Source organism: Podarcis raffonei, chromosome 3 (genome assembly GCF_027172205.1).
Source record: "Podarcis raffonei isolate rPodRaf1 chromosome 3, rPodRaf1.pri, whole genome shotgun sequence".
Taxonomy (NCBI): domain Eukaryota; kingdom Metazoa; phylum Chordata; class Lepidosauria; order Squamata; family Lacertidae; genus Podarcis; species Podarcis raffonei.
Window position 1 is genome coordinate 39,172,339 of NC_070604.1, and position 24,499 is coordinate 39,196,837.

The window sequence follows — 24,499 nt, forward strand, 5'->3', positions numbered from 1 at the left end:
TATTTCCTGCCAGTATTTCCTATGTCATTCTATTCCTTTGGAGAGCTGCATCACCCTCCTTTATTATTAAATATGGACAATGCATATAGTCATGTTTTGCAAGGGTGCTCTATTCCCTCCCTGATCTGTTTGTTTGTTTTCAGGTTGCTCTTCCTCTTCTTGGAGATATGGGTGCTTTATTGAAGGTAATTGCGTTTTCTGGTTCCCTGCTCTCTGTCGATAGTTGGCAAAACCACAGAGGCAATCAGTTTTGCAGTATCGACGCTAATCTACTCTTACCTATAGAGCCTAATTTTTATGTTTCTGCTCTGCTCTTTTGGTTTACCACCTGATGTCAGAAATGAGAAACCCTGAATGCACACTCTTGGCATATCTGGAATTAGCACATGATCACGGACCACCGGTATTCATTCTTAAACTGAAGGAGGTCACAGTGCTGACAAGGCAAACTGTTTTCCATGTTGAAATCCAGCATATATATATTTATTGCATTTATATCTCACCTTTTCCTCAAGGTGGTATATACATGATAATCCCTCTCCTCATTTAATCCCCACAACAACCATGTGAGGTATATTAGGCTGAGAGGGGGAAAGGAGAATGGCAGTCTTACCTGGCAGGGATGGCCATGGACTTAAAAGTTATGGCTGCCTTTGTGACAAGATGCATTACTACTTTTCTGAAAATATTGCCCACCATTTTCGTCTTCATTAGGGTGATCCTGGTCCAAGAGGTCCCCCAGGAATCCCAGGTAGAGAAGGGCCTAAGGTGAGTTCCTGAAGCAAGAACTCTGTGTAGCTTTCTGGTTAATGAAGATGTTGAGCATGGTTGCTTATTTGTAATGTTTTTTACGTTTTATTTCCATGTGCTCTATTTTGCAATATTGCAATTGCAGGTTGCTGTTGTTGTTTTTTAAAAAAATAATAATAATGAGCAGTTGTTTGGCTGTATTTGTTTGCCAAACGGTAATTAAAGTGCCCTCTGCACACACAAAACTGGAGCTGCCTGGCTAAGGAGCATTGATAAGACAATTCACTAACACCGTGTCCCATTGAACTGGAAGTGTCTAAGGGATTCAAGCCAAAAGGAGGAAGCTTCCATCAATTATACAGTTGCAGCTGACTTGTATTGAACAGGACTTACTTATGTTTGTAGAATAAGTCTTATAGAAGGATATTGGCCATTGGAATGAGCTTTGCCAGATGATATAGCATAGCACTTTGTTAAGTGGCATGTGGAAACACTAGTTGAATTCTGCTTTCGGGTGATTACAGAAAAGCAATGCCTCAGCAGCACTAAAGAACTCTAATATTGCAGTAGCATACATAAAAAAGGTAAAGGACCCCTGACAGTTAAGTCCAGTCGTGAACGACCCTGGGGTTGCGGCGCTCATCTCGCTTTACTGGCCGAGGGAGCCGATGTTTGTCTGCAGACAGTTTTTCTGGGTCATGCGGCCAGCATGACTAAGCCGTTTCTGGCAAAACCAGAGCAGTGCACAGAAATGCCGTTTACCTTCCCGCTGGAGCGGTACCTATTTACTTGCACTTTGATGTGTTTTCAAACTGCTAGGTTGGCAGGAGCTGGACCGAGCAACAGGAGCTCACCCTGTTGCGGGGATTCCATGTCCCAGTAGCATACATACTGCCCTAGGCTCAGTGGTTTAGACCACAGTGCCACCCATGTCCCAGTAGCATACATACTCGTGCTAATTATAATCTCATTCGCATATATCCAGGCTCCAGAGTTTGACTCCATAACTATGTGAAGTTGGACAGTCTTAAACCTTTTCATTCTGTCTGAATGGATATTCCATAATTGTTGTTTTATTGGGTATTATTAGAGATGCATGCAATTGTTTTCCAGGGGGTACTCAAGGGTACACAATACCGGCACTTCTTGTTGTATGAAAGTGCAGCACTTACCATGAAGTTGTTACAGTGAGTACCAGCACCTCTCTTTTTTTCGGTTAAAAAGTGCAACACTACTGTAAAAACTTCATGGTACCAGCAGCACCTTTTTCTAGAAAAGAAGCACTGGATGCAGGAATAACAATGTATGAAACTATCGTATCTATGTAAATAATTTTACAAGCTCATCTGCTTCATTCATCCATGTAAATATTTTGACTTCTTGTTACTCTGTCTTTCGGTACTAACAGCACAGTCTTATGGAAGTGTACTCAAAAGTAAGTCTTACTGAGTTCAATGAGACTTACTTCTAGGTCAGACTGTATATCAGCCTTACATCTACAGCTAAATTTCTCAGTGAACTCAAGTCATGCTGATACCAGGACCCAGGGCATGCAATATCATCTCAGCCTTGTTCCATTTTTTCCAAATGCCTTGAGGGGGGTTTGTTGGATAAGGTTGTTTTTATAACCAGACCCTGCAATGACACCCAGCTCTTTGTTTCTAGGGAAACAAAGGTGAACGTGGATTTCCTGGGCTGCCTGGAGAAAAAGGTGATGAGGTAAAAACTCCTTCTGTTGCAATCGTAATTGTGTTTCCATTACTCAGATGTGAAGAGCCCTGCTAAGGTGTCCAATACCCATGGGCACCAATCCATTGAAGGGGCTTCTGAGAATGCACCTGGTTAGCACCTCCCCCTGGATGGCAACACTTGCCCCAGCAATGACCACCACCAGTGCACAGTTGACATCAGTATGGATCCCTCTGTGAAGCTATGAATCACGGTTATTCAGGGTTTGCACTGTTAGCCTACTGTGTACAATGTCTATGGTGAGCACTGCAGAAATTGCCAGGGCAAGAGGGTGGGGACCAGAAGAGGCCCCCATGTGTTCTGTGGTGCCCACTACCTGCTACTGTTTCTTTTTTTTTTATAGGATATTTATTAAGATTTTTTAGAGTATTACAATAAAGTGAAAAAGAAGAAAAAACAGATAAATAACAAAAATACAGAATAAAGAAAATTAAAAACACATACATTTTCAGTTGCTTATTTTCCTTTAACTTGTTTCCCGGACCTCCTCATACCTCCCTTTTTTGTATTCCACCACAAATTGTTGGTTCAGCAAATCCTTACCTTTATATTATTACCTATTTATAATCCTTTTTTTTTCATATTCTCTTAAAGCATTACAGCTGGAAACCACTTAATTTCAATCCAACATCATTCTAACATTCATTAATTTTACAATATTTCTGTAGATAGTCTTTAAATTTCTTCCAATCTTCTTCCACCGACTCTTCTCCCTGGTCTCGGATTCTGCCAGTCATTTCTGCCAATCCCATATAGTCCATCACCTTCATCTGCCATTCTTCCAAAGTGGGTAGATCTTGTGTCTTCCAATACTTTGCAATAAGTATTCTTGCTGCTGTTGTGGCATACATAAAAAAAGTTCTATCCTTCTTTGGCACCAATTGGCCGACAATGCCCAGAAGAAAGGCCTCTGGTTTCTTCAGAAAGGTATATTTAAATACCTTTTTCATTTCATTATAGATCATTTCCCAGAAAGCCTTAATTCTTGGGCACGTCCACCAAAGGTGAAAGAATGTACCTTCAGTTTCTTTGCATTTCCAACATTTATTATCGGGCAAATGATATATTTTTGCAAGCTTGACTGGGGTCATGTATATCATTTTCATAATATTCTCTCTTAAGGCATTGCATGCTGTGAATTTCATATCTGTGGTCCACAACTGTTCCCAGTCAGCAAACATAATGTTATGTCCAACATCTTGTGCCCATTTAATCATAGCAGATTTCACCGTTTCATCCTGAGTATTCCATAACAGCAAGTTATACATCTTTGACAAAATCTTAGTTTTGGGTTCTAACAGTTCTGTTTCTAATTTTGATTTTTCCACCTGGAAGCCAATTTTCTTGTCCAAATTATATGCCTCCATTATCTGATAATAATGAAGCCAATCTCGCACTTTGTTTTTTAATTTCTCAAAGCTCTGCAGTTTTAGTCTATCTCCCTCTTGTTCCAAAATTTCCCAATATTTCGGCCATTTGGCCTCCATATTGAGCTTCTTCTGGGCCTTTGCTTCCATTGGTGACAACCACCTTGGGGTTTTATTTTCCAATAAATCCTTATTCTTATCCAAACATTGAACAAAGCTTTCCTGACAATATGGTTCTTAAATGCTTTATGTGCTTTAACCTTGTCGTACCACAAATATGCATGCCACCCAAAAACATTATTGAAACCTTCTAGATCCAAAATGTCTGTGTTCTCAAGAAGCAGCCAGTCTTTCAACCAGCAGAATGCTGCTGATTCATAGTAAAGTTTAAAGTCTGGCAGGGCAAATCCACCCCTTTCCTTTGCATCAGTTAATATCTTAAATTTTATTCTGGGCTTCTTGCCCTGCCAGACAAATCTAGAAATATCTTTCTGCCACTTCTTGAAACAATCCATCTTGTCCACAATCTGCAGTGTTTGAAACAAAAACAGCATTCTAGGCAAAACATTCATCTTTATAGCTGCAATTCGACCCAACAAAGAAAGCTTCAAGTTTGACCAAATTTCTAAATCTTTTTACACTTCCGTCCAACATTTTTCATAATTATCTTTAAATAAGTTCCCATTTTTTGCTGTCATGTTAATCCCCAAGTATTTCACTTTCTTAACTACAGTCAGACCTGTCTCATTCTGAAACCTCTCTCTTTCGATCGGTGTTAAATTTTTCTCTAAAACCTTAGTTTTTGACTTGTTCAGTTTGAATCCTGCCACTTGACCAAATTCTTGAATTAATTCTAAAACCCTTTTAGTACTAGATTCTGGCTCCTGTAATGTCAATACTAAATCATCTGCAAATGCTCTCAATTTGTACTGTTTGGCTCCGACCTGTATACCTTTAACCAACCGGTCCCTTCTAATCATATTCAGCAGAACCTCCAGGACTGATATAAAAAGCAATGGAGAGATTGGGCACCCCTGTCGTGTCCCCTTTTCTCACTACCTGCTACTGTTTTGCGAAGGTTAGGCAGGGGTGTGATTTCATTTAATTTGGTTGGAGTCAGAGCATAGGGCTTGTAGATTTCATTAAATATCCTCATCTTTTGCCTCTGTCATTTGCGCGTAGGTGGTGTTGCTAAAATACGAGTTTCTGTGCTGCTCATTGAATACATGAACACCAACTGCTGGATGCATTTGGATTTGAGAAACAAATTTCCTTATACTGCCGCATTTATAAATATGACCTTGGTACTATTAATATAGATTTAAAGGCAAATTTGACAATGGATCTGTGTTTTAAGGACAAATAGGCCAGCTACAGAAAGGGGCACAGCTTTGTTATGATGTGTTTGTTGGATCCTTTCTGCTCAGCAAATGCAGCAGGTAATTCCAGAGACCTGACTTCAAGCAACTCTTTAACAATACCTTACTGCTGAGAACCACGAGGCAACTGAGCAAGTAATAATCAAAAAGGCCAGTTTATAATTGGCATTTAGTCTTTTAAGAGACTCCAGAGCAAGTTCATTCTGGGCAAAACTTTTTATTGGTTCAGTGGGGTGCCATATGGATTCATTCAGTTACTAAGCAAGAGTCCTACTGCTGTGCAGCTCATCAGCTCCTTAGGCGATCCGGTGCTTTTCAGTGGCTCTTACATTTTAGCAGTAGCTCTAGGTTAGTGCACTGTAAGTGGGTAAATTAATGCTACTTTCAGGAGATTACACTGCCAGTAGTGATTTCATTAGTGGGTCTGAAAGGTACAAAGTTTCAGGAGCAACAAAGTGGGGTTGTACTTCAAGCCAATGTTGTAATGTATTGGGTTTCACAGAACTTTGGACAAACTTCACTGTCAGTTTCTTTTTAACAGGTGAGAGATATCCTAAAATGTAGCATCTATTGTAGTCTGTCTCTGAACCTATTTTTGCCCTATTTCTCTTTCTTTCTCTTAGCCTTTTGTTCTTGTTTTGGGGCTTATTCTCATCCAGGATAATAAAATATGTCCTTTTTACATTAGAGCAATTGCTATGGCTTGCACTAGTTTTTATGCTTTCTTGTGGCTGAAACAGAATGTTAGCCGGTGTGCCAAAATCTGGTGGCGCACACATAGCTTCTGCTTTTCTTTTTACTGTCATGCACAAACGCAGCATGTGGGAACCATGTACAAGCTCCAAACAAATGCTGCTTAGTCAGTGGTCAGGGGTGATGGGATTTGTAGCCTAGGAAAATTTGGAGGTCCACAGGTTCCCCATCCCTGTCGTAGACATGCAAAGTATGAGTACATATACTGTATAGGCAAAGGTTGCTTTACAACAAAGCAGTTTTGTTAGTGAAAGGATTTCCATTTGCACAACAGAACTTCCCCTCCCTCTCTTCTCTCCCCGCACCCTTCCCAAATCTGCTGCCTAGGTGGCGTGTGAGGAGAGGGAAAAGAGGGGAGGTTCCATTGCACAAACGTAAGTCCATAGAAAGGAATCTTACAATCGAAGAGTTGGAAGGTACCAAGAGGGTCATCTGATCCTACCCCCTCAATGCAGGAATCTTGCCCGCAGCCATCCCTGGGTGGGTTTGAACCACCAATCATCTGGTTAACAACCAGACTTCATTGGATACAGCACTTAAAAAGCGTCCTGCAGAAATAATCCATCCTGCATACAGAGCATAATTGCATTACACGCTTAAATTGATTTCACTATTTATTTGCAAGAATCTCTATACCACAACTTGGGGGGGGGGGACTATCGTGGTGAAGAGGATAAAAGGAACAATAAAATTGCACTGTGTTGATATGTGGTTAATATATACCACATGAAACGTCCAGCCTTCCCCCAAAGAATCTTGTGAATTGTTGTTTGAGTACAGTCATACCTTGGATCCTGAACGCCTTGGTACTCGGACGTTTTGGCTCCCAAATGCCGCAAACCCAGAAGTGAGTGTTCTGGTTTGTGAATGTCTTTGGAACCCAAATATCTGACAGGACTTCTGCAGTTTCCGATTGGCTGCAGGAGCTTCTTGCAGCCAATCAGAAGCCACACTTTGGTTTTCGAATGCTTAGGAAGTCGAACGGACTTCCAAAACAGATTCCATTCAATTTACAAGGTATAACTGTATTCTCTGTTGCAGACCCTCAACTGCACCTCATAGAACTAAAATTCCAAAGGTTTTCTCGGAAGAGGGAAACACTGTCAAACTAATCTGTCTGTCTTGACACTTCCTATTGTTTGTGAGGCAAAGTGTAAAAGTTGTATGGAACAGTTTAGTTATCACCCTCTGTGATGAAGCCAAATGTGTAACTGTTTAAATCCATGCTAATAAATGTGCCATACTAGTAGATAGTCAAGTAAATCACTTTGAGAGCCTCTTGTGCGGCTATAAAATAGGATATAAGTATTCTTAAATAAATAAATTTCCAAAACATAAAACAGATCCCTGTTCACTGAGTCAATACTAGGTGATTACATGTTGTGCCCCAGATCCATACTTTATTACTTTCTTCTTTATTAAAAAAGCACTAATGTCAAAAGAAATCAATACTCTAGTTACATACCTTAGGTAACAGAGAGATACTTCAACTATAATCCATTATTGGCGGGTGGGGAAGCTGTTGATGTCCAGAAAAGGAAAAACAACAACAACAATCTAAGCAAATGTAAGACTAATCAAATGTATTTATTGTGTGACTTAATGAATAAATAAGCATTTAAAAGAAGAGGCTTCAAAATGAAAACAATTAAATGAGAAATGGAGAGGAGACTTGTGAAGCGGTGGCACGATCCTTGTATTTTGCATATAAAGAAAGCTCTCCCTACTATACAGATTTAGACTGTAATCTGAAACACACTTGCCTGGGAGAACATCCCAGTGAAAGCAATGGGGTTTGAGCAGACATGTGCAGGGTAACTATTCCAAGTAATCCCAGTGAATTAAATAGAATATGCTGTTTAACTACAGTGGTGCCCCGCAAGACGAATGCCTCGCAAGACGGAAAACCCGCTAGACGAAAGGGTTTTCCGTTTTGGAGGTGCTTCGCAAAACGAATTTCCTATGGGCTTGCTTCGCAAGACGAAAATGTCTTGCGAGTTCCTGCGGGTTTTTTTTTTCTTCCCCCCCCTTTTTCCCAAGCCGCTAAGCCGCTTATCAGCTGATCCGCTAAGCCGCTTAACAGCTGATCCGCTAAGCTGCTAAGCCGCTTAACAGCTGATCCGCTAAGCCCGCTAAGCTGCTAATAGCGCTAAGCTGCTAATGGGCTTGCTTCGCAAGACGAAAAAACCGCAAGACGAAGAGACTCGCGGAACGGATTCTTTTTGTCTTGCAAGGCACCACTGTACAAGAATGCTATTTGCAAGGATGTACATATTTTAGAAAAAAAGGTCAGTGGTTCCATATTTTCACAAATATAGAAATATGTATGTGTATCATCTTTTATTTTTATTCATTTCAGGGTCTTCAAGGTATTCCAGGACTTCCTGGTGTAGCAGGGCCTTCTGGACCTTCAGTAAGTCTGTGCGCCATCCTTATCAATGAACTAATTGAGCACAGCATTGCTGCACCTGTTGATCAGGCTTTAACAGGGAGGGATTGTTCTAAGTTGAGTGAAAGGACATTTCCAGATGACCTGTTTATTGAGCATCCATCCTGATTTGTTTGCACAAACCTTGTGGGGGGGAATAGGCCACATAGGCTATTTATTGAGTTCCAATGCACTTTCCTCATCTCAAAAAGTCTGGGGGGTTGCAGGAGGTGAGGGGTGGACAGCTTGGTTGCACAACTTCAGTTGTGCAACCCGAATACCACCTAAAAGTAACTACAGTCAGTATAGCAAGACTGTTGTGTAGCAAGAGTCCTTGGTGGAAGAACCCAGGGCCAGTATTTCTTAGTTATATAAACCAGAGCTGGGCTAAAGCTTTAGAGAGCTTATTAATCCAATTTAAACTCTTATACTCCAAAGAAGATAAGGAGATCTTCATGTGAAAGCAGACTTCCATGCATATCATTTGCTGGATTAGAAACACAGACATAAACTGGATACACATCAGAACACTGGTATCCTCTGCCCGCACTGCGTTGTTTCCAAATTGGCTGTGCATTCAAATGTGCATTTCCATTCATAGTCTGGGACAAGTAGATATGCATAAATACAATTTTTATGCATGACCTCCACTAAATTAAGACATTTGTTTGCGCAGAATGCCTTAGCATTTAAGAGGGCAGGTAACCTTATGTGAGTTTCTAGTCCCATAGACATAGTTGATAAGTGATATTCAGGCTGATTTTTGTTGCTATTCCTCCCCCAACCTGCTTCTTTTTCTGATTAAGGCCACAATTTTGTCTTCAGCAGACCTAATGGGTTTTGTACAACAGTAACTCATAAAACAATGCTGTCCTGAAAACTCAAATGTTAAAACTTCACATTATGTTGTGAAGAATCCCTGTTTTATGAATTGATCCTCCCCACCCCACCCCATTATATTTATTGTAAATATATGGATTGAATATGTGAAATAAGTCAAATGATGTATGGGCCTGTTTCAAATGTGACAAGAAACCGTGGTTTGTTGTGAGCATGAGTGATTCCTGCAATATCTCCTGCTCTTCCTCCTCCTCCTTTTCTGTCTTTCGTTCATGAGGGATAGAGATTAGAAGCTTCAGCGTGTTGTGTTGTCCAAATATGTTGAGCTGTGTTCGTTCAATCCATTGTTCTTATATCAGGAATAGTTTATGGTTGCATCTGTAAGAAATGTTTGATTGCAACAACCATCTAAATATGAACTTTCTCCATCTCTCTGCCTCTCTCTCTTGAATGGGTGAGAAGAGGAGGGTAAAGACATAAGAGAGTTGCAGTTATCCAGATTGGGCCTCAGTAGCTTGTGATGCACTATGCTACTTAGGTAATGTGGATCACCAAGGGCTTGCTAAACCTCCTAAATAGGCTTCCTGTTTCAGACAATAAAGATCGGGCTGTCAGTCACTTGGCAGGCTACAATTCATAGCTGATGGGCCCCGTTTAGCTTGGTGAGTCATGCATTATACAGGCAGGTTGTAATTGTTATCACTTTCCTTTCCTTCATTGAGTTGTATTCAAACCAGCACAATGATGCTTGAGTAAGATGAATTCCCAGAGCTTCTCCCTAGTGCAGTTTCCAGTATGCATCAAAAAACCTTAAAAGCCCTGAAGGGGAACCTGAGATGTGGGATGGGAGGCTGCAGCGGGGTGGGGGAAATTGGATAGAGGCAGATTTCATGAGTGGTGTGCCTTGATCCACAGGATGGACTTTCAGATGCTGCTCTGGTGTTGGACGAGAAATACTCCCTTTGCATGAGCACCGTTGCATTTCAGCTGCACTGGATACAACCCTCTGTTCTTAATTTAGCAACTGTAATGAACAACATTTCAACATTGGAGTTGTCATTCGAGCATCAACAGTGGTTTCAGAAAGGATCAATATCAAATGGTTGTAGGTAGCTTACTGCAGGGCAGAGGGTGTAATCAGAAGCATAGCTTTCACCCATGATATATATATTTTGTAGTAAGGTTCACCCACCAGAGGCTCATCAGTAGGATATAGCAATTTATTAGAAGTATAATCTTGGACAAAGAAAAGTGAATCCATTTAAAATGACCTTCAAAAAGTACAACTTGCAGAATCTGACTAAAACAGTATTTTAAAACACACACACACACACACACACACACACACACACATATATATATGGGAGACACATTTTATCGATCCCTGCCTATTGAGATCAAGCAGTCGCCTTCGTTGGACTCTTTTTGGCACCTGCTGAAAACATTCTTGTTTAGAAATTTGAGCTCATTTAAACCTGTTTTAGTATTTAAACTTTTGTATGTTGTGAATTTTCATTGATTCTGTTGTTTTATCTTTTTGTCAATGGATTTGAGGTATTTTACAATCAAGCAGTGTATACATTTTATGAAATAAATGAATGTAATAAAAAGTAAATAAATGTTTTTCAGGGGGCTGTCGGAAGACCTGGACACCCAGGCTCACCAGGGACAAAAGGTGAAAAGGTACGTTATCCCTTTACATATTATATTTACACTCCCCAAACCATTTTGTTGTTAGCTGACTGAACTTCTTTTTTCTCGTAGGCTGTTTAATGAAAACAATATCAGGACAGTCTTTATTTTGTTTAGATTGAAATTTTTTGAAATGCCAAGAGCGAAGGTTTCAGTAAGACATATCAGTCACATTGTACATAAATATATATTGTATTCTGATTTCATCTAGTTAAAGGCACAGATTTAGCCAGGTAGTGATTTGAGTTTGGCTGCATATTCACTTAGGGAGGAAATCAACACCAAGCCCCCCCCCCTTTTAGGGTTCTAAAACACAGGTGGGCTTACAAGAATCTTAGAGCTCTCTGAAGATTTCAGCATCAACAGCACCCCTGGGACCTCCCACATCCCATCTGCGGTTCTCATCTTTGTGTTAAGGAATTGAAGTTCAAGGCAACAGAAAACTGAGCTGCACAACGGAATGTTCTATATTATAGATAAATCAACATCAGTGCTACTTGCTGCAGAAAAACAGCAACAACAATGGACCACCTGTTTTTCTTCGATATGCTCCAAAGACAATTTTGTCAGCATGAATTGATGGTGGTTATTTTTTATATATATAAAAATAAAATATTATCTTCAACAGGGTGTTCTCATCCTTCCCCAGTCTTATTACTCTTTATAATAAGCTGTCAGCTAAATTCTGTGTTCTGCTAAGGAGCAGTCATAGATAGTACCTTGTAGCATTCACTAAGGGTTGTTATTGTGAACTCTGTCCCTGATGAAATTCTGCAAGGAAAGGAATGGAAGGCATTTTATGTCCTTTAGCTGTGGTGACTCACATTGCATAGATAGGCACCAGGCATTCTGATTTATATGCAATCTTGAATTTTAAGTACAAGGCAACTAACATCTATGTTTGAAAGTACCTTTTTTGGGGGGGGTTACTATTAAATATGGTTGTTGCTTACCTTGCTTGTACATACATTCAAAAGAGATATTCATGGTGGGTTTTTTATTGCACTTCAGGGAAACGAGGGTATTCCTGGAAAACCTGGACCTCCCGGACCACCTGTAAGTGAAATATATGATACTGTCAATAGCTGGGGGTCCTAAGCATGTTTTTGCAGAAAAATGCTGTACCTCACTGATTCCTGAGACTTGAAGCAGCGTAACTGATTTATTGTGGCCTGAACCTCCATAGGAAAGGCTCTGTTTTCATGTTGATGCACCAGCTAGAATTTTGTGTATGTGTTTGTGCTTTGTTAGAGATTAGAGTTTGTTATCCTTTCTTTTCTTCACTTTTTCAGGGTGTGCCGTACAATGAAGGAAATGGCATGAGCAGCCTATATAAACTACAGGTATTTTATGGTCTGTGGTCCTAGTATTCTGCAGTTGTAGTCACCTTGCATGGATTCAAATGCAGTGTTTCTCCCACTGTAGGGGGGTGCCAACGTTCCCACATACGCTGGTCCACCTGGGGCGCCTGTAAGTATTGCATTACTATAGTCTTTTATATGAATATAGTGTCTCAGTGCAGACCTGTGCGTATCTCCTCAGAAATAAGTCCCGCTGAATTCAACAGGACTTGCTCCCATGTAGGTGTGCACAAGATCAAAGCCTAAAAGTACATTTCAGAAGTTGCACACAAATGCTTCCTTCTTTCTTTTGAACAACAAGCCTGGTAAAAGGAAACAGGGATAATTCATTTTACTAGTATAGACATGGTTTCCTTTATGATTTCCCTTTGTATTTTGGAGCAGCAAGGTCAACTGAAATACCCTTCCAGGTATTCTCAGGTTTCCATCTGGTCAATGCCTACGGTGGAGACTGCCTGTGGACCTTGAGTCCCAGCGTGGAAGAAAGGAAAGATACAAACGTAATACAATAAATAAATAATATTTATTTCTTTGTCTTTCAGGGCCCAAAAGGTGACACCGGAGCAGTGGTATGTAACTGGTTTAAATGTATCTTAAATATCTGATAGGATGGGTGTTCACTAATTCCGCCCCCCCCCAACCAGCCTAATTTCAAATTCATTTTCTAATTCAGAAGAAAAAAATTATTAGTGTTTATTAGAACTCTGCTACCTCTTTCCTTTTGGTACAGTGTGTTGATTCAAGCCAGCAGAGCCAGCGAAGTTCAGAGGAAATTGGCCACCCTCCAGGTGCCCGGCTTGAATCCTTGTTGACCTCCCTGCCAGCAAGATCAAGGCGAGGTCTTTATCGGCGATTCTTCCCAACGTGAAGAAGAACACACCATTCCTCCCCCTCCCATCGACAGGGGGGGGGGGGAGAGACAGACAGAAATATATTTACATGTCTTTATTCCTGTCTTTCCAGCAGTACAGAGAAATCATGTCTGTACTCTCTCATCCCAACTGCAGAGCGAGAAAAACTCCACCCATGTACTTCCAGTACAGGGTCATGTGACACTCTGAGCTAACATCCGGTGCTCAGTACACTGTCATTTGTTCCCACGGTACATTCCCATAACATCAGTTTCCTGTTTACCATTCCCAGCCACCTGGAGCTCGCTTCTGCATTGCTCCTTTTTCGTAACATCCTCCCCCAAAAGAATCAATGCGTGTTGCGGCAAGCAAAGCGTGATCCAGAGAAGAAAACAAACAGTTGTTATACACATAACACTCCCCTGTTGTTTCAGTTCCACCCTTGGAACTCCCCGCCACTGGTTTCCCCAGTGTACCTCTCTGGTTGTCTGGCTTCCAAGGAATGAGTGCATCTGCATTACCTTGGCTAGCAACTCTCTGTCGTGTCTTTGTCTCTGACTTAGACACAGCTCCAACCTGTCCTCGGTTATGTACAACAGCAACACATGCAATAGCTAAGTTAGCAAACTCTTTTGAGTACCTCTTGGGTGGTTGACCCTTTGTAACTCTCTCAGACCTACGTATGAGGTGCTGATCCTCTCTGCTCACTGGACTCACTGGACTCTTTGGAGAACCAGCTCCAATGGTAAACAGTGGTTCATCCTTCACCTGTGAAGGCCTATCCATTGTGTGAGATTTCCTCTCAATGACTGTGACGACTGAGCTCTCCGAGCTATCACTGTCACTCTCAGTACCACTGTAATCTGTAAAATCATCATCATCATCATCTGAATCGTCCTCTGTGGGAAATGTGTGTACTATTACTCTCTCCTGTTCAGGAGCACTCTCTAGAAATTTTGTGAGAATCACCTGACCAGATTCAGACAAAATTACTCTGTAGAGACCCTTTTCATACCCCACAAAAATGCCTCTGGCATTCTTTACTCCACCTGGAGCTTCTGTCCTCACATGAGACCCAAAAACCTTGAAATGGGCAACAGAAGGTTTTCTATGGAACAGTTTCTCAAAAGGAGAACTTCCCAACTCTTTTGAAACCTTTCTCATTTTCGTATAACAATACGACATCAGCGACTCGGCCCAGAACTCATGTGGCAGATGTGAACTAAGCAATTGCGCATTCATCCCCTTTTGCAATTCTCTGTTCACCCGTACACAGACACCCCTGTTCCACGCTTCCTCTGGAATAGCAACCTTGTGTCTGATCCCTTTCTTCTGCAGGAACCTCTGGAAATCCTGTAAAAGAAAAATCTGCTTCTCATCTGTGAATAGACAATCAATGTTAGCATCATGCATACTCTTAACCTTGTTACAAAACTCCTGAAACCTCTCCAAGGCTTCGTGTGGCTTTCTCAACACATAAATCCAGACAAAGTTAGAGAAATGATCCACACACACAAGATAATATCTTGCATTGCCTCTAGATGGTTCTAGAGGACCAATCACATCAGCATACACCCGCTGAAATGCTCTGTTGACCCCGGTCTTCTTCTTGGTCACACCTGCAAGAGAAACTAGGTTAGACACAGATGAATTACATTCCATGTAATCACTTTGTGCAAAAGTCAACAAATACAGTCCATCTTTCTCTCTGGCAGAAAGAAATAACTCTCCATCTTTGTAGATCTTGCAGCTCTCAGCATCATAGGACAGTCTCAGTCCTTTCTTTGCAATCTGTGAAACACTCAACAGATTGAACTTCAGTTCAGGAACCAAGTAAACATTGTTTATAGTCAAGTTCAGACTCTTAAGATAGACAGTCCCTATCCCGGTCGCTTCCAGCTCCTGACCGTTGGCCTGTTTCACAACGAAGCTTTGCTTCTTAAACGTTGAGAAGAGTCCTCTGTGTGGGGACATATGAACGGTGGCTCCAGTGTCGATAATAAACGCGTTGCCAACATCTGGCGTGGTTCCTTTCGCCCTCAAAGCCTTTGCAGGTTTCACCATAGGCTTGGTATGACCTTTGCCTGACGCCTCAGGCTTTGCTGAGCGGCCCTTAGCTCCTTTTGGCTGGCGTGGCTTCTTACAGTTCCGCTGAAGATGCCCAGCCTGTCCACAATTGTAACATCGGACAACGTTCAAAGCTACAGCTTCCTCTCCAGTAGCCTCATCGGTGGGGGAATTAGAACTCCGTTCCTCCCTCCCCCTGTCCTTTACTTCCAGTGCAGCAAGCCGGTTGTGTTCATCCAGAACCACGGCACTCAGGGGAGGTGGATAGGGTAAGCCTCCCCCCTTCTTGGCATTCATTGTGAACCCAAGTGTTTGCTCTCGCTCTCAAGCCAGTAAAATCCAAAAGTCACTCCTGGGCTGTTTACAGCCTTCACTGGGAGGCAAGCTGCACGCTGTTTTCCACAGCTGCGTAGTTTTCAAAACAATTCCACTTCCCAGTAACTTTCCAAGCCTTCTGGCTGTCGTTGCCTAGCAACCTGCTCGGGACGGGAATTTTATCTACCACAAGAATTCCTGGTATGCCAGCCTTGCTTTCAGAGCTGTTTTTCTCAAACGCAGCTCTTTGTTTTGAACCAGAGAATAAATCTTTCTGCGTTCACTCTCTTTAGCCTGAAATTCAGCATACCTTTTGGGCTCCATTGCCTGGAACCTTCCTCTCGGTGTCCAGCTGTCTGTTCAGCTTCTGGCTGCAGGCAGACGCTTTCTTTATCTCCTTAGGTGCAGAGGATGGCAATGATTCATCGACCTCTCACCACTCAGGCTGATTCCCATAGATCAGATAACCATCGGCAATCTGCTACCAGATGTTGATTCAAGCCAGCAGAGCCAGCGAAGTTCAGAGGAAATTGGCCACCCTCCAGGTGCCCGGCTTGAATCCTTGTTGACCTCCCTGCCAGCAAGATCAAGGCGAGGTCTTTATCGGCGATTCTTCCCAACGTGAAGAAGAACACACCATTCCTCCCCCTCCCATCGACAGGGGGGGGAAGAGACAGACAGAAATATATTTACATGTCTTTATTCCTGTCTTTCCAGCAGTACAGAGAAATCATGTCTGTACTCTCTCATCCCAACTGCAGAGCGAGAAAAACTCCACCCATGTACTTCCAGTACAGGGTCATGTGACACTCTGAGCTAACATCCGGTGCTCAGTACACTATCCCTTGTTCCCACGGTACATTCCCATAACATCAGTTTCCTGTTTACCATTCCAGCCACCTGGAGCTCGCTTCTGCATTGCTCCTTTTTCGTAACACAGTGAGGCTTAAATTTGTTTACAGAATGAAACAATACTTACTATTTTTAATTTCCACTTATTGAGAGGTATTATGTGAGGAAATTGAACAGAGCTGGGGGCTGGTGGATACATGATCCTCTTTATTGTGGTGTTTTTTGTTTTGTTTTGTTTCACTTTTTTTAACCTAATGCTACTTAACCTTGTTGCAACTCAGGTTAGATTTTACATCTGTAACTTGGAACCATAGCAACGTTAAGTATACACCCCAAAACTTCTGTCTAGTAACATTGGTGATTTAAGAATGTAGCACTGCTTATTTGGTAGAAATAAGAAATAGGAAGGATGTCTGATGCACAGAGAGGGGTACTTACCTAAAACAGAGTTTTCCACTTCCAGTGAAAGGTCAGCAGGTTATTTCCCTAGTTATTCCAGCTGCAGGATTTAGCTAAGGTTCTCATTCAAGTTTCCCTTTGTTTGGGAGCTAGAAATTTCTTTCCTTTTCAACACCTGTACTTTCGAGCTTGGCAAGTATGCAAACCTCCCAAAAGGTTGCTGCCTGCCTTCGACAACCATACTTTTTACTGAGGGATATGCTCACAGGGTTCTTAAAATAAGTGTGTTATCCATTTTCCCAGCTGGCAGCACATACCCTCAGAGGCTTAGCACTCACTGAGGTGGTAAACAAGCATTTTTCAGGATGCAGGGGAGGGCTTTCATAAATGAATATTCCATACAAAAGAAGAAGAAGAAGGCTAGAGCCCTTTTCCTTGACAGGGAATTATTTGTATGGAAAAGCATTTACTCCTTGGAGCCTCTACCTGTAGTAGTACTGGCCAGACACTGATTTGCAGCCTCTGTGAGAAGTAGCTTTCTGTCATTGGATCGAAATCGGGTTTAAGAGCTGACCTTGATGAAGCACACTCATCAAATGATTCATCCATCCCTGACTAGGACTTTTAATCAAAACTGAAATGTTTATTCAAAAAATAAGCACAATCCGAATCTGGGAGCAATTTTTATTCTCAAGTCATTAGAACACTCAATAGGGTAAAAATTGCCACCTCCAAGTAAACAGCGTGGTTAGCAGCTTGTGAAATACTCTGAAATTGGATGCTTAACTTTATTTACTGAGGATGTAGAACTTTTCAGCAATAATCTTCTTCTTTACAAGGGAGAACCGGGTCCAATGGGACTGCCAGGATTAGAGGGACTTCCTGGAGAAAAGGTAGGATTTCAATAATTAAACCTGACCTGTTTCTTTTCACTACGTGTTTTCATGCATTCGTGATTGACACTGATCGCTGTTGAGAAGAAAGGGATAAATAAAGGTCACAGAGCTAGGTGTCCTTGAGCTTTTGTTTTAATTAAATCAAATTTAATAGTCTCCACACACAAAAAGCATAACATCCTTGAGCTTTAGATTATTGTTTGCGTGTGTGTTTCGTTTGTATTTCCATGGGGGGGGGGGAATCAGAGGCTACAATCTGTCTCAGTTCACATGTAATTCTAAGCCAAACAATCAGTTTATGGTTTGTCTGGACTCTGGAGCAAGTCAGCTACAAGTCTGTTTTTGGATGACAAACGAAGCCAACCCATGGCTTAACCCTGCATAGATTGGCAGCAGGATAGCCAAAGTGAGATGAGAGTGCAGTGCCCACAGTCTCCTCTCTGGAAATCCACATGTTCACGTGTTCATGCTAAGCTGTGGTTTGGCTTTGTGTTACATGCAAACTGGGTGAGTATTTACTGGGATTATTTGGCCTAGTATTCTTGAAACTCATTATGCCTTCTTGCCTCCCATAGTCTCTCATGCACCTGATCAAGTATATGGCCTTGAAATCAGATCATTATTTTATTTTAATTTAATTTTTAATTTCTTAGGGAGACCGCGGACCAGCAGGTCCTCCAGGAGTTCCAGGAGTACCTGTAAGTATAGTCCTAAAGATGCTGTCTTAATATTGAGAGAAATAACGTTAATTGTACATGGAATAGGTGGTAAAGTTGCTAGAAAGTGGCATGTATGAATTGGCGCAAACAGAGGCCTCCATTGTTGGGGAAATAATGACTGCATTTGCCTGTTTAATAAGCCAGGTTATGCACAAACTGTGTGCACGCACACACAGTCCCTGTACTTACACTTTGCTTTTCTTTTTGCACAAGTGGTGAAACAAGGCCACAATTGACCATGCCTCCCAGTTACATGTGAATCAGGAATTATGATTAATGATTTGCAAACAAGCCAAATTCTTAAGTCCGCTTTATGGCATTTCACCTCAACAAATAGAGTGCAACTGCTTTTCCACTAACATTCGCTCCCCAAGTCACTCCCCCTTCCTCACTGTAAAGCTCCATGTGTGTTTGGAATCCTGGTGGGGAGAGAGTGGTGTGCTAGAAAATTTGGTGAAAAGATACAGTAAATGGAGAAAGGGTTAAGCATTGTGATCACCCAACACTTCCACTTCAAATCCCACTCTCAAAGCTCCAAAGCAACCACCAGGCTTTCATTACAGTACAGTGGACGCTCAGGTTGCGAACGTGATCTGTGTGGTAGGCACGTTTGCAACCGCAGCACTGCATCGCAATTTGGCACTTCTGTGAATGTGCAAAGCGTGATTCTGCACATGTGCGAGCACCAAAACCCAGAAGTAACCCGTTCTGGTACTTCCGGATTCAGCGCAGTGTGCAACCTGAAATCGCACAACCTGAAGCGTCTGTAACCCGAGGTATGACTGTATAACATATAATTAGGCACTTCAGGATATTAACATTCTGTGACCTTTATCCTTCTTTCCCTTGATCTATTTCCTTCCTAAGAGCCCTTCTTTCTTTGTTACTCCTCTCTGCCATTGTTCCTCAAGTCCCTGCCTCCATCACCTGCACCCATCACCACTTTTCATTCTCACATCAATTAAACCTCAGCCCTTCTCTATGTCACAAGTCATACCAGTGCAGGGGAGCAGATCACTGGCAGCTGGGTGGTAACACACCCAGTTTTGTGCTTAATTATATTTGTCCCAGGGGTGACCTTGATAAACCAGCGATTGAAAAAAACACAATAGAAGCTGCTTCTGAAAATATTAGAATTTGAGAGAAATCCATTTTAGGGTATGGGCTAATTCTTTCTTAGAAGCCAGGCCCTGTCCAGTTTTGAAAGGTAATGTAACCTGAGAGTAGCGGTGGCTTGTTTGTTTTTAGACTTTGTAAAATGGCATCCTCCCCAACATTTCGTAAGGCGGAAATGTGCACATGTGAGGTCATAGTGTTGCAAGTTTCTCTGACACTGCAAGCAGCTGCCAGCGAAGTGGAGGGTCAAATAACTGATTGTGGCATTACAGTGGTACCTCAGGTTACATACGCTTCAGGTTACATACGCTTCAGGTTACAGACTCTGCTAACCCAAAAATAGTGCTTCAGGTTAAGAACTTTGCTTCAGGATGAGAACAGAAATCGTTCTCCAGCTGTGTGGCAGCAGCAGGAGGCCCCATTAGCTAAAGTGGTGCTTCAGGTTAAGAACAGTTTCAGGTTAAGTACGGACCTCCGGAACGAATTAAGTACTTAACCCGAGGTACCACTGTACAATTACCATAGGAGATGTTTTGGAGAAGCGAGAAGCATAAGACGCAGAGCTGTGGTTTTTAGCAGTGGCCGCACAGTGGCTACAATGTATAGTTGCAACCTAAGTCTCTAGAACTGGGGTAGGGAACCAAGGGCTGCATTCCCTTAGGGGCAAACATTCAGGGGCCACTTGCCAGTGATAGCCGGGGTCATGGGCTAAAGTGGGTGGAACAATATATTACTTATGTTTATAGGCTGCATTCTAGACATATAAAAACCAGAGGTTTCTACACCGACACCATCTCTATATCCTGAATCCAGTCAAGGACACATTCCAGACGGGCAAAATATCTTGCAGAGAGTGCAGAGTCAGGCAAAAGCACTTGAGTAAGGTGTGTGGTCTGAGGGAGAGTCCCAAGAACTGAATAGAGAGGCCTAGAGTTGCTGCATTTGGCCCCCAGGCTTGAGGTGCCCCACCCCTCCTCTAGAAATTCTTTTAGAAACCCTCAAAAAGCTTTCGTGTAGATAAAAGTAAATCCACTGGCGTTTTGATTTGCGTATTCATGGTCCAATGGGAAAGAAATGCATGATTTGTTATTTAAACAAAGAAACAAAAAAAACCTGCAGTCTCTGTTGAAAAAAGAGCCATTGAAGCTTTAGGATAATGAAGTAATTTTATGCAGATTAACTTATTACTTTTGGAAGAGCTCCCATGCAGTTCAGGAATTGCTTTTTAATTATGAAAGTGTATCATGATTTTTTTAAAAAGGCAGCCAGTAGTTTATACAATTTTCATTAAGTGCTTTTGTGAACCCATTCAGTTTACTGTCTAGTGAAGAACAAAAGATACTAAATAGTTTAATTTTGGCAACCTCTCTAAAATAGTTAAATATCCTGAAAAAATAAGATAATTTATCTACTCTGGCTAAGATTAAATTTATACACTGCCTCAGACATTAAAGATCAGTAGTGAAGCAGACCCTTAGGTTAACCACAAATGTTCATTCCTTATGGGTTTCCCAGTGGATATGTCCAATGTCTTGCTCTATAGTAGAAATATTGTTAAGCATTCTGACAAGGATGCTCACATCAACCTTGTTATGCTTTTTAATAATCAAGTCCCATTAATACAAAGATAGGTGCTACCCATTTGCACTTGACAACTTCCCTGTCTTGTTCCTTGTTGACTTTCGCCATGCAGATCACCTCACTAAGTCCAGTGTCTTCTGCCTTTGGCCTGTGACCAGACTTACTTCTCCAATTGACATGTCCTCTCTCTCTCTGCTTTCTCTAAGAACTGCATTGTTTTGGAGCTCTCTCTATTGTAGAGTTCCTCTGCTCAAATCATCACCTTGTTGCTTTCAACATCTGCATCATGTTGCTTCAGTGGCCTCTCAGGCTGTTGAACACCTTTGGAGTAAACTTCCCATACATTGACAGCTGTCAAGGAGAAAGGGTCTTATTTAGTTTTCTCTCTGAATTGCTAACCTTTCATGGAGTTCTTTCTTGATAATACAGTGGTACCTCGGGTTAAGTACTTAATTCGTTCTGGAGGTCCGTTCTTAACCTGAAACTGTTCTTAACCTGAAGCACCACTTTAGCTAATGGTGCCTCCCACTGCCGCCATGCAGCTGCTGCACGATTTCTGTTCTCATCCTGAGCAAAGTTCTTAACCCGAGGTACTATTTCTGGGTTAGCGGAATCTGTAACCTGAAGTGTCTGTAACCTGAAGCGTCTGTAACCCGAGGTACAACTGTATAAAGTAGGAAATAGTAACAATCTTACAGTGTAGCAGCTGTTCTCAGCCAGAGTGATGAGACATCCAATATGCTGGATATATCAAGCACAAGTCTTGGGGCCCTAGGTGGTTCCTCCTTTCCCTGCCCACACAGGACAGCACTTTCTCTTCTGCTTTTCTTCTTCAATGTTCTTTTGTTCTTATTCTCTCTTTATTCCTTCTTGGATTAGCACAACACTTTTTCTAGTGTCTCATTTTTTCTCCTCTTCCTCAAAAATAAAATGACATCCAAGTCCCTGAGAGGACCAGTGACATCATAATGCTTCATTATGATGTGAAATGTCACCAGCACCTGCAGTCAGTATGTAGTCCTTTCCTTAAGTACCACTGATCTGAATTCTTCATTTTTCTCCTTTGACCCAAGTAGATGCTTTCAGGATGGGAGGCTGTATTTGCCATCTGTCTCGAGCTTTGTCAGAACTCAAGGGTTGGCCCGAACATCTATCACGTGTTTCCCATGGTTGTTGGTAGATATAACTTGGCATATTGGGTATCTTATTCACCTCAGCTGGTAAGAACATTTGCAGTGAATAGCCAGTGTTCCTTTTCATATGCTTAATCATCTTATTTTTCTCAATTTCCACAGGGAAAGCATGGTGCTCCAGGACCACCAGGGATCCCTGGTGAACCAGTAAGTGCACGTACCTTTGAGTGCTTCCTTGCAGTACACTGGCATTCTTGTTTTCTTCAGTTGTCAGAAATGTGTTATTCTTTTGTTACCTTTAGGGTGAAAGGGGCCCTGTTGGAGATATTGGCTTTCCTGGACCAGAAGGGCCAGCTGGAATACCAGTAAGTAATTCAGCATACTACATGCTAGTACAGAATTTCCCAAACTTGGGTCTCCAGCTGTTTTTGAACTACAGTTCCCATCATTCCTGACTATTGGTCCTCTAGCTAGGGATGATGGGAGTTGTATTCCAAAACCACCATTTTCCTTTCAGTGTGTCTCCATCCCCGTGTTATTCAAACTTCTTCCATTGTTTAAAACAGCCACTTTTTTCTTTTCAGTGTTTCTCCCTTCTCACTGTACTCAAACTTTTTCTCCCTCTTCTATTCCTCAACTGCCTCATGTGTGAGAGACAAAGAATGTGGATCCCTCAATATTCCGTAGTTTAACCTAAGACGTTGTTTAACTGCCATTTTGCTTTATTCAAACTTCTGCCGTTGTTTTAATCAACCACATTCCCCCCTCATTATCTCTCCCTTCTCACTCACATGCCAGTTATATACAAGATATGTATAGCTTATAAGAGACCAAAAGTATTTTGTAATAGAAAGATCATTATTATTTTTCCTAGGGCATAAATGGAAAGGATGGATTACCTGGCCCTCAGGTAGGAAAGCCATGGTTTGTTCAATCTGGGTTCTATGCAAATTATAATTCTTCTGCTTTGGGCCACAGTGGAAGATCAGTATCTCTCATAGCTAGAGGCTTGCATTCTTAAGACTGTCTTCCCTTTTCCAGGGTTTATTGGGTAAGCCTGGTGACAGAGGTCCCAAAGGAGAACGAGTAAGTTATATTTTTACATAGAGGTTTGGTTATTTGATTATCATCAATTTTGTCAAGAACAGGGTGGTGCAGCATTTCAAATATTAACAGCCTCTACTCTCAAATCGTTAGCAGTATCTAGAATTATACTGTGGGTTCTTTGAATGTTAATAATTTGTAAGTATTTTGGACTGTTGATTAATTTGAAGGGTTAGATTACAAAGGTTTTAGTTTTGCTCCCACTCAATATTCTATCATAACTATTTAAACTCTAAACCTTGTAGATTAAACCTTGTAGATTCAATTAGTCCAAAATTGTATCACAAGTCATAGGAGTCCTTGAACCTGAAGTCTCAATTATAGTTAGTAGCAAAGATTAAGCCAGTGGAAATCAAACTGATTTAGAGGTTAAATTGATTGGCATAAAGGTTTTCAACCTTTGCCTGTGATACTTAATTTTCTCTCTGCCCTTTTCTCACCACATCCATAGTTAGTTGCAAAATATTTACCATAATTTAAATGAGTCAAACATTTCATGAAATCATAATTCAGTACCACTTTTCAGGGGGCAAGTTGTCTTGCTTCTTTTCCCCACCCCACTTTATGTTCTTCTAATGTATATTTGCTGTACAATTTGTCCTTTCGATGCACAGTTGAAGACTATGGAGAGGAAAGAAACATTTGTGGCCTTCATAGGAATCCCTTTTTTTTTTCATTACGGCTGCAATTCTGCACTCAGTGGGACTTACTTCAGAATAGGCATGCATATCATTGCACAGTAAATGTCCAAAAGTATATTCACAAAGCTTTAGATTAACCCTTATAGCAGACTAGCAGTTCATTTTTAGGATGCAATTCTTTACAACCAAAGAAAATGAGCAAGCAGATACAGATATGAAAACCATTACTGATTAGACTTCCAGTATTTGATTTATTTTTGCTCCTCAAGGAATTAAATCTTTGTTAATCATTTGCCCCCATGAGAACTAAATAACCTAATCCTTTATCACCAAGGCTGAACATCACCCCTGAATAAGATTGTTATTTTTTCAAACCTGAACCCCTGTACATTATAGGAATGTCCATACCGCATGTTTCCTTATTACAGTGGTACCTCAGGTTAAATACTTAATTCATTCCAGAGGTCCGTTCTTAACCTGAAACTGTTCTTAACCTGAAGCACCAC

The 24,499-nt window shown here is 41.4% G+C and overlaps 1 protein-coding gene and 1 long non-coding RNA gene across 5 annotated transcripts in view; one reads left to right on the top strand and one right to left on the bottom strand.

The window, feature by feature from the left end:
- Nucleotides 1-24,499, top strand: part of COL19A1 (collagen type XIX alpha 1 chain) — a 188,577-nt gene that overhangs the window by 150,906 nt on the left and 13,172 nt on the right. For 3 of the 4 annotated variants that reach the window (XM_053381239.1, XM_053381236.1, XM_053381237.1), the window contains exons 29-43: nt 144-185; nt 715-768; nt 2,416-2,469; nt 8,358-8,411; nt 10,896-10,949; nt 11,970-12,014; nt 12,251-12,301; nt 12,384-12,428; nt 12,862-12,888; nt 17,643-17,696; nt 18,353-18,397; nt 22,411-22,455; nt 22,551-22,613; nt 23,123-23,158; nt 23,290-23,334. In XM_053381239.1, the coding sequence (XP_053237214.1) occupies nt 144-185; nt 715-768; nt 2,416-2,469; nt 8,358-8,411; nt 10,896-10,949; nt 11,970-12,014; nt 12,251-12,301; nt 12,384-12,428; nt 12,862-12,888; nt 17,643-17,696; nt 18,353-18,397; nt 22,411-22,455; nt 22,551-22,613; nt 23,123-23,158; nt 23,290-23,334 (714 nt within the window). The remainder of the gene's footprint in view (nt 1-143; nt 186-714; nt 769-2,415; nt 2,470-8,357; nt 8,412-10,895; nt 10,950-11,969; nt 12,015-12,250; nt 12,302-12,383; nt 12,429-12,861; nt 12,889-17,642; nt 17,697-18,352; nt 18,398-22,410; nt 22,456-22,550; nt 22,614-23,122; nt 23,159-23,289; nt 23,335-24,499) is intronic. The other variant, XM_053381238.1, reaches the window with a different exon arrangement.
- Nucleotides 21,118-22,049, bottom strand: LOC128410248 (uncharacterized). Its single transcript, XR_008329431.1, has 2 exons — nt 21,812-22,049; nt 21,118-21,466 (listed from the first exon to the last, which is right to left on the bottom strand). It is a non-coding gene; the product is annotated as an uncharacterized LOC128410248 (long non-coding RNA).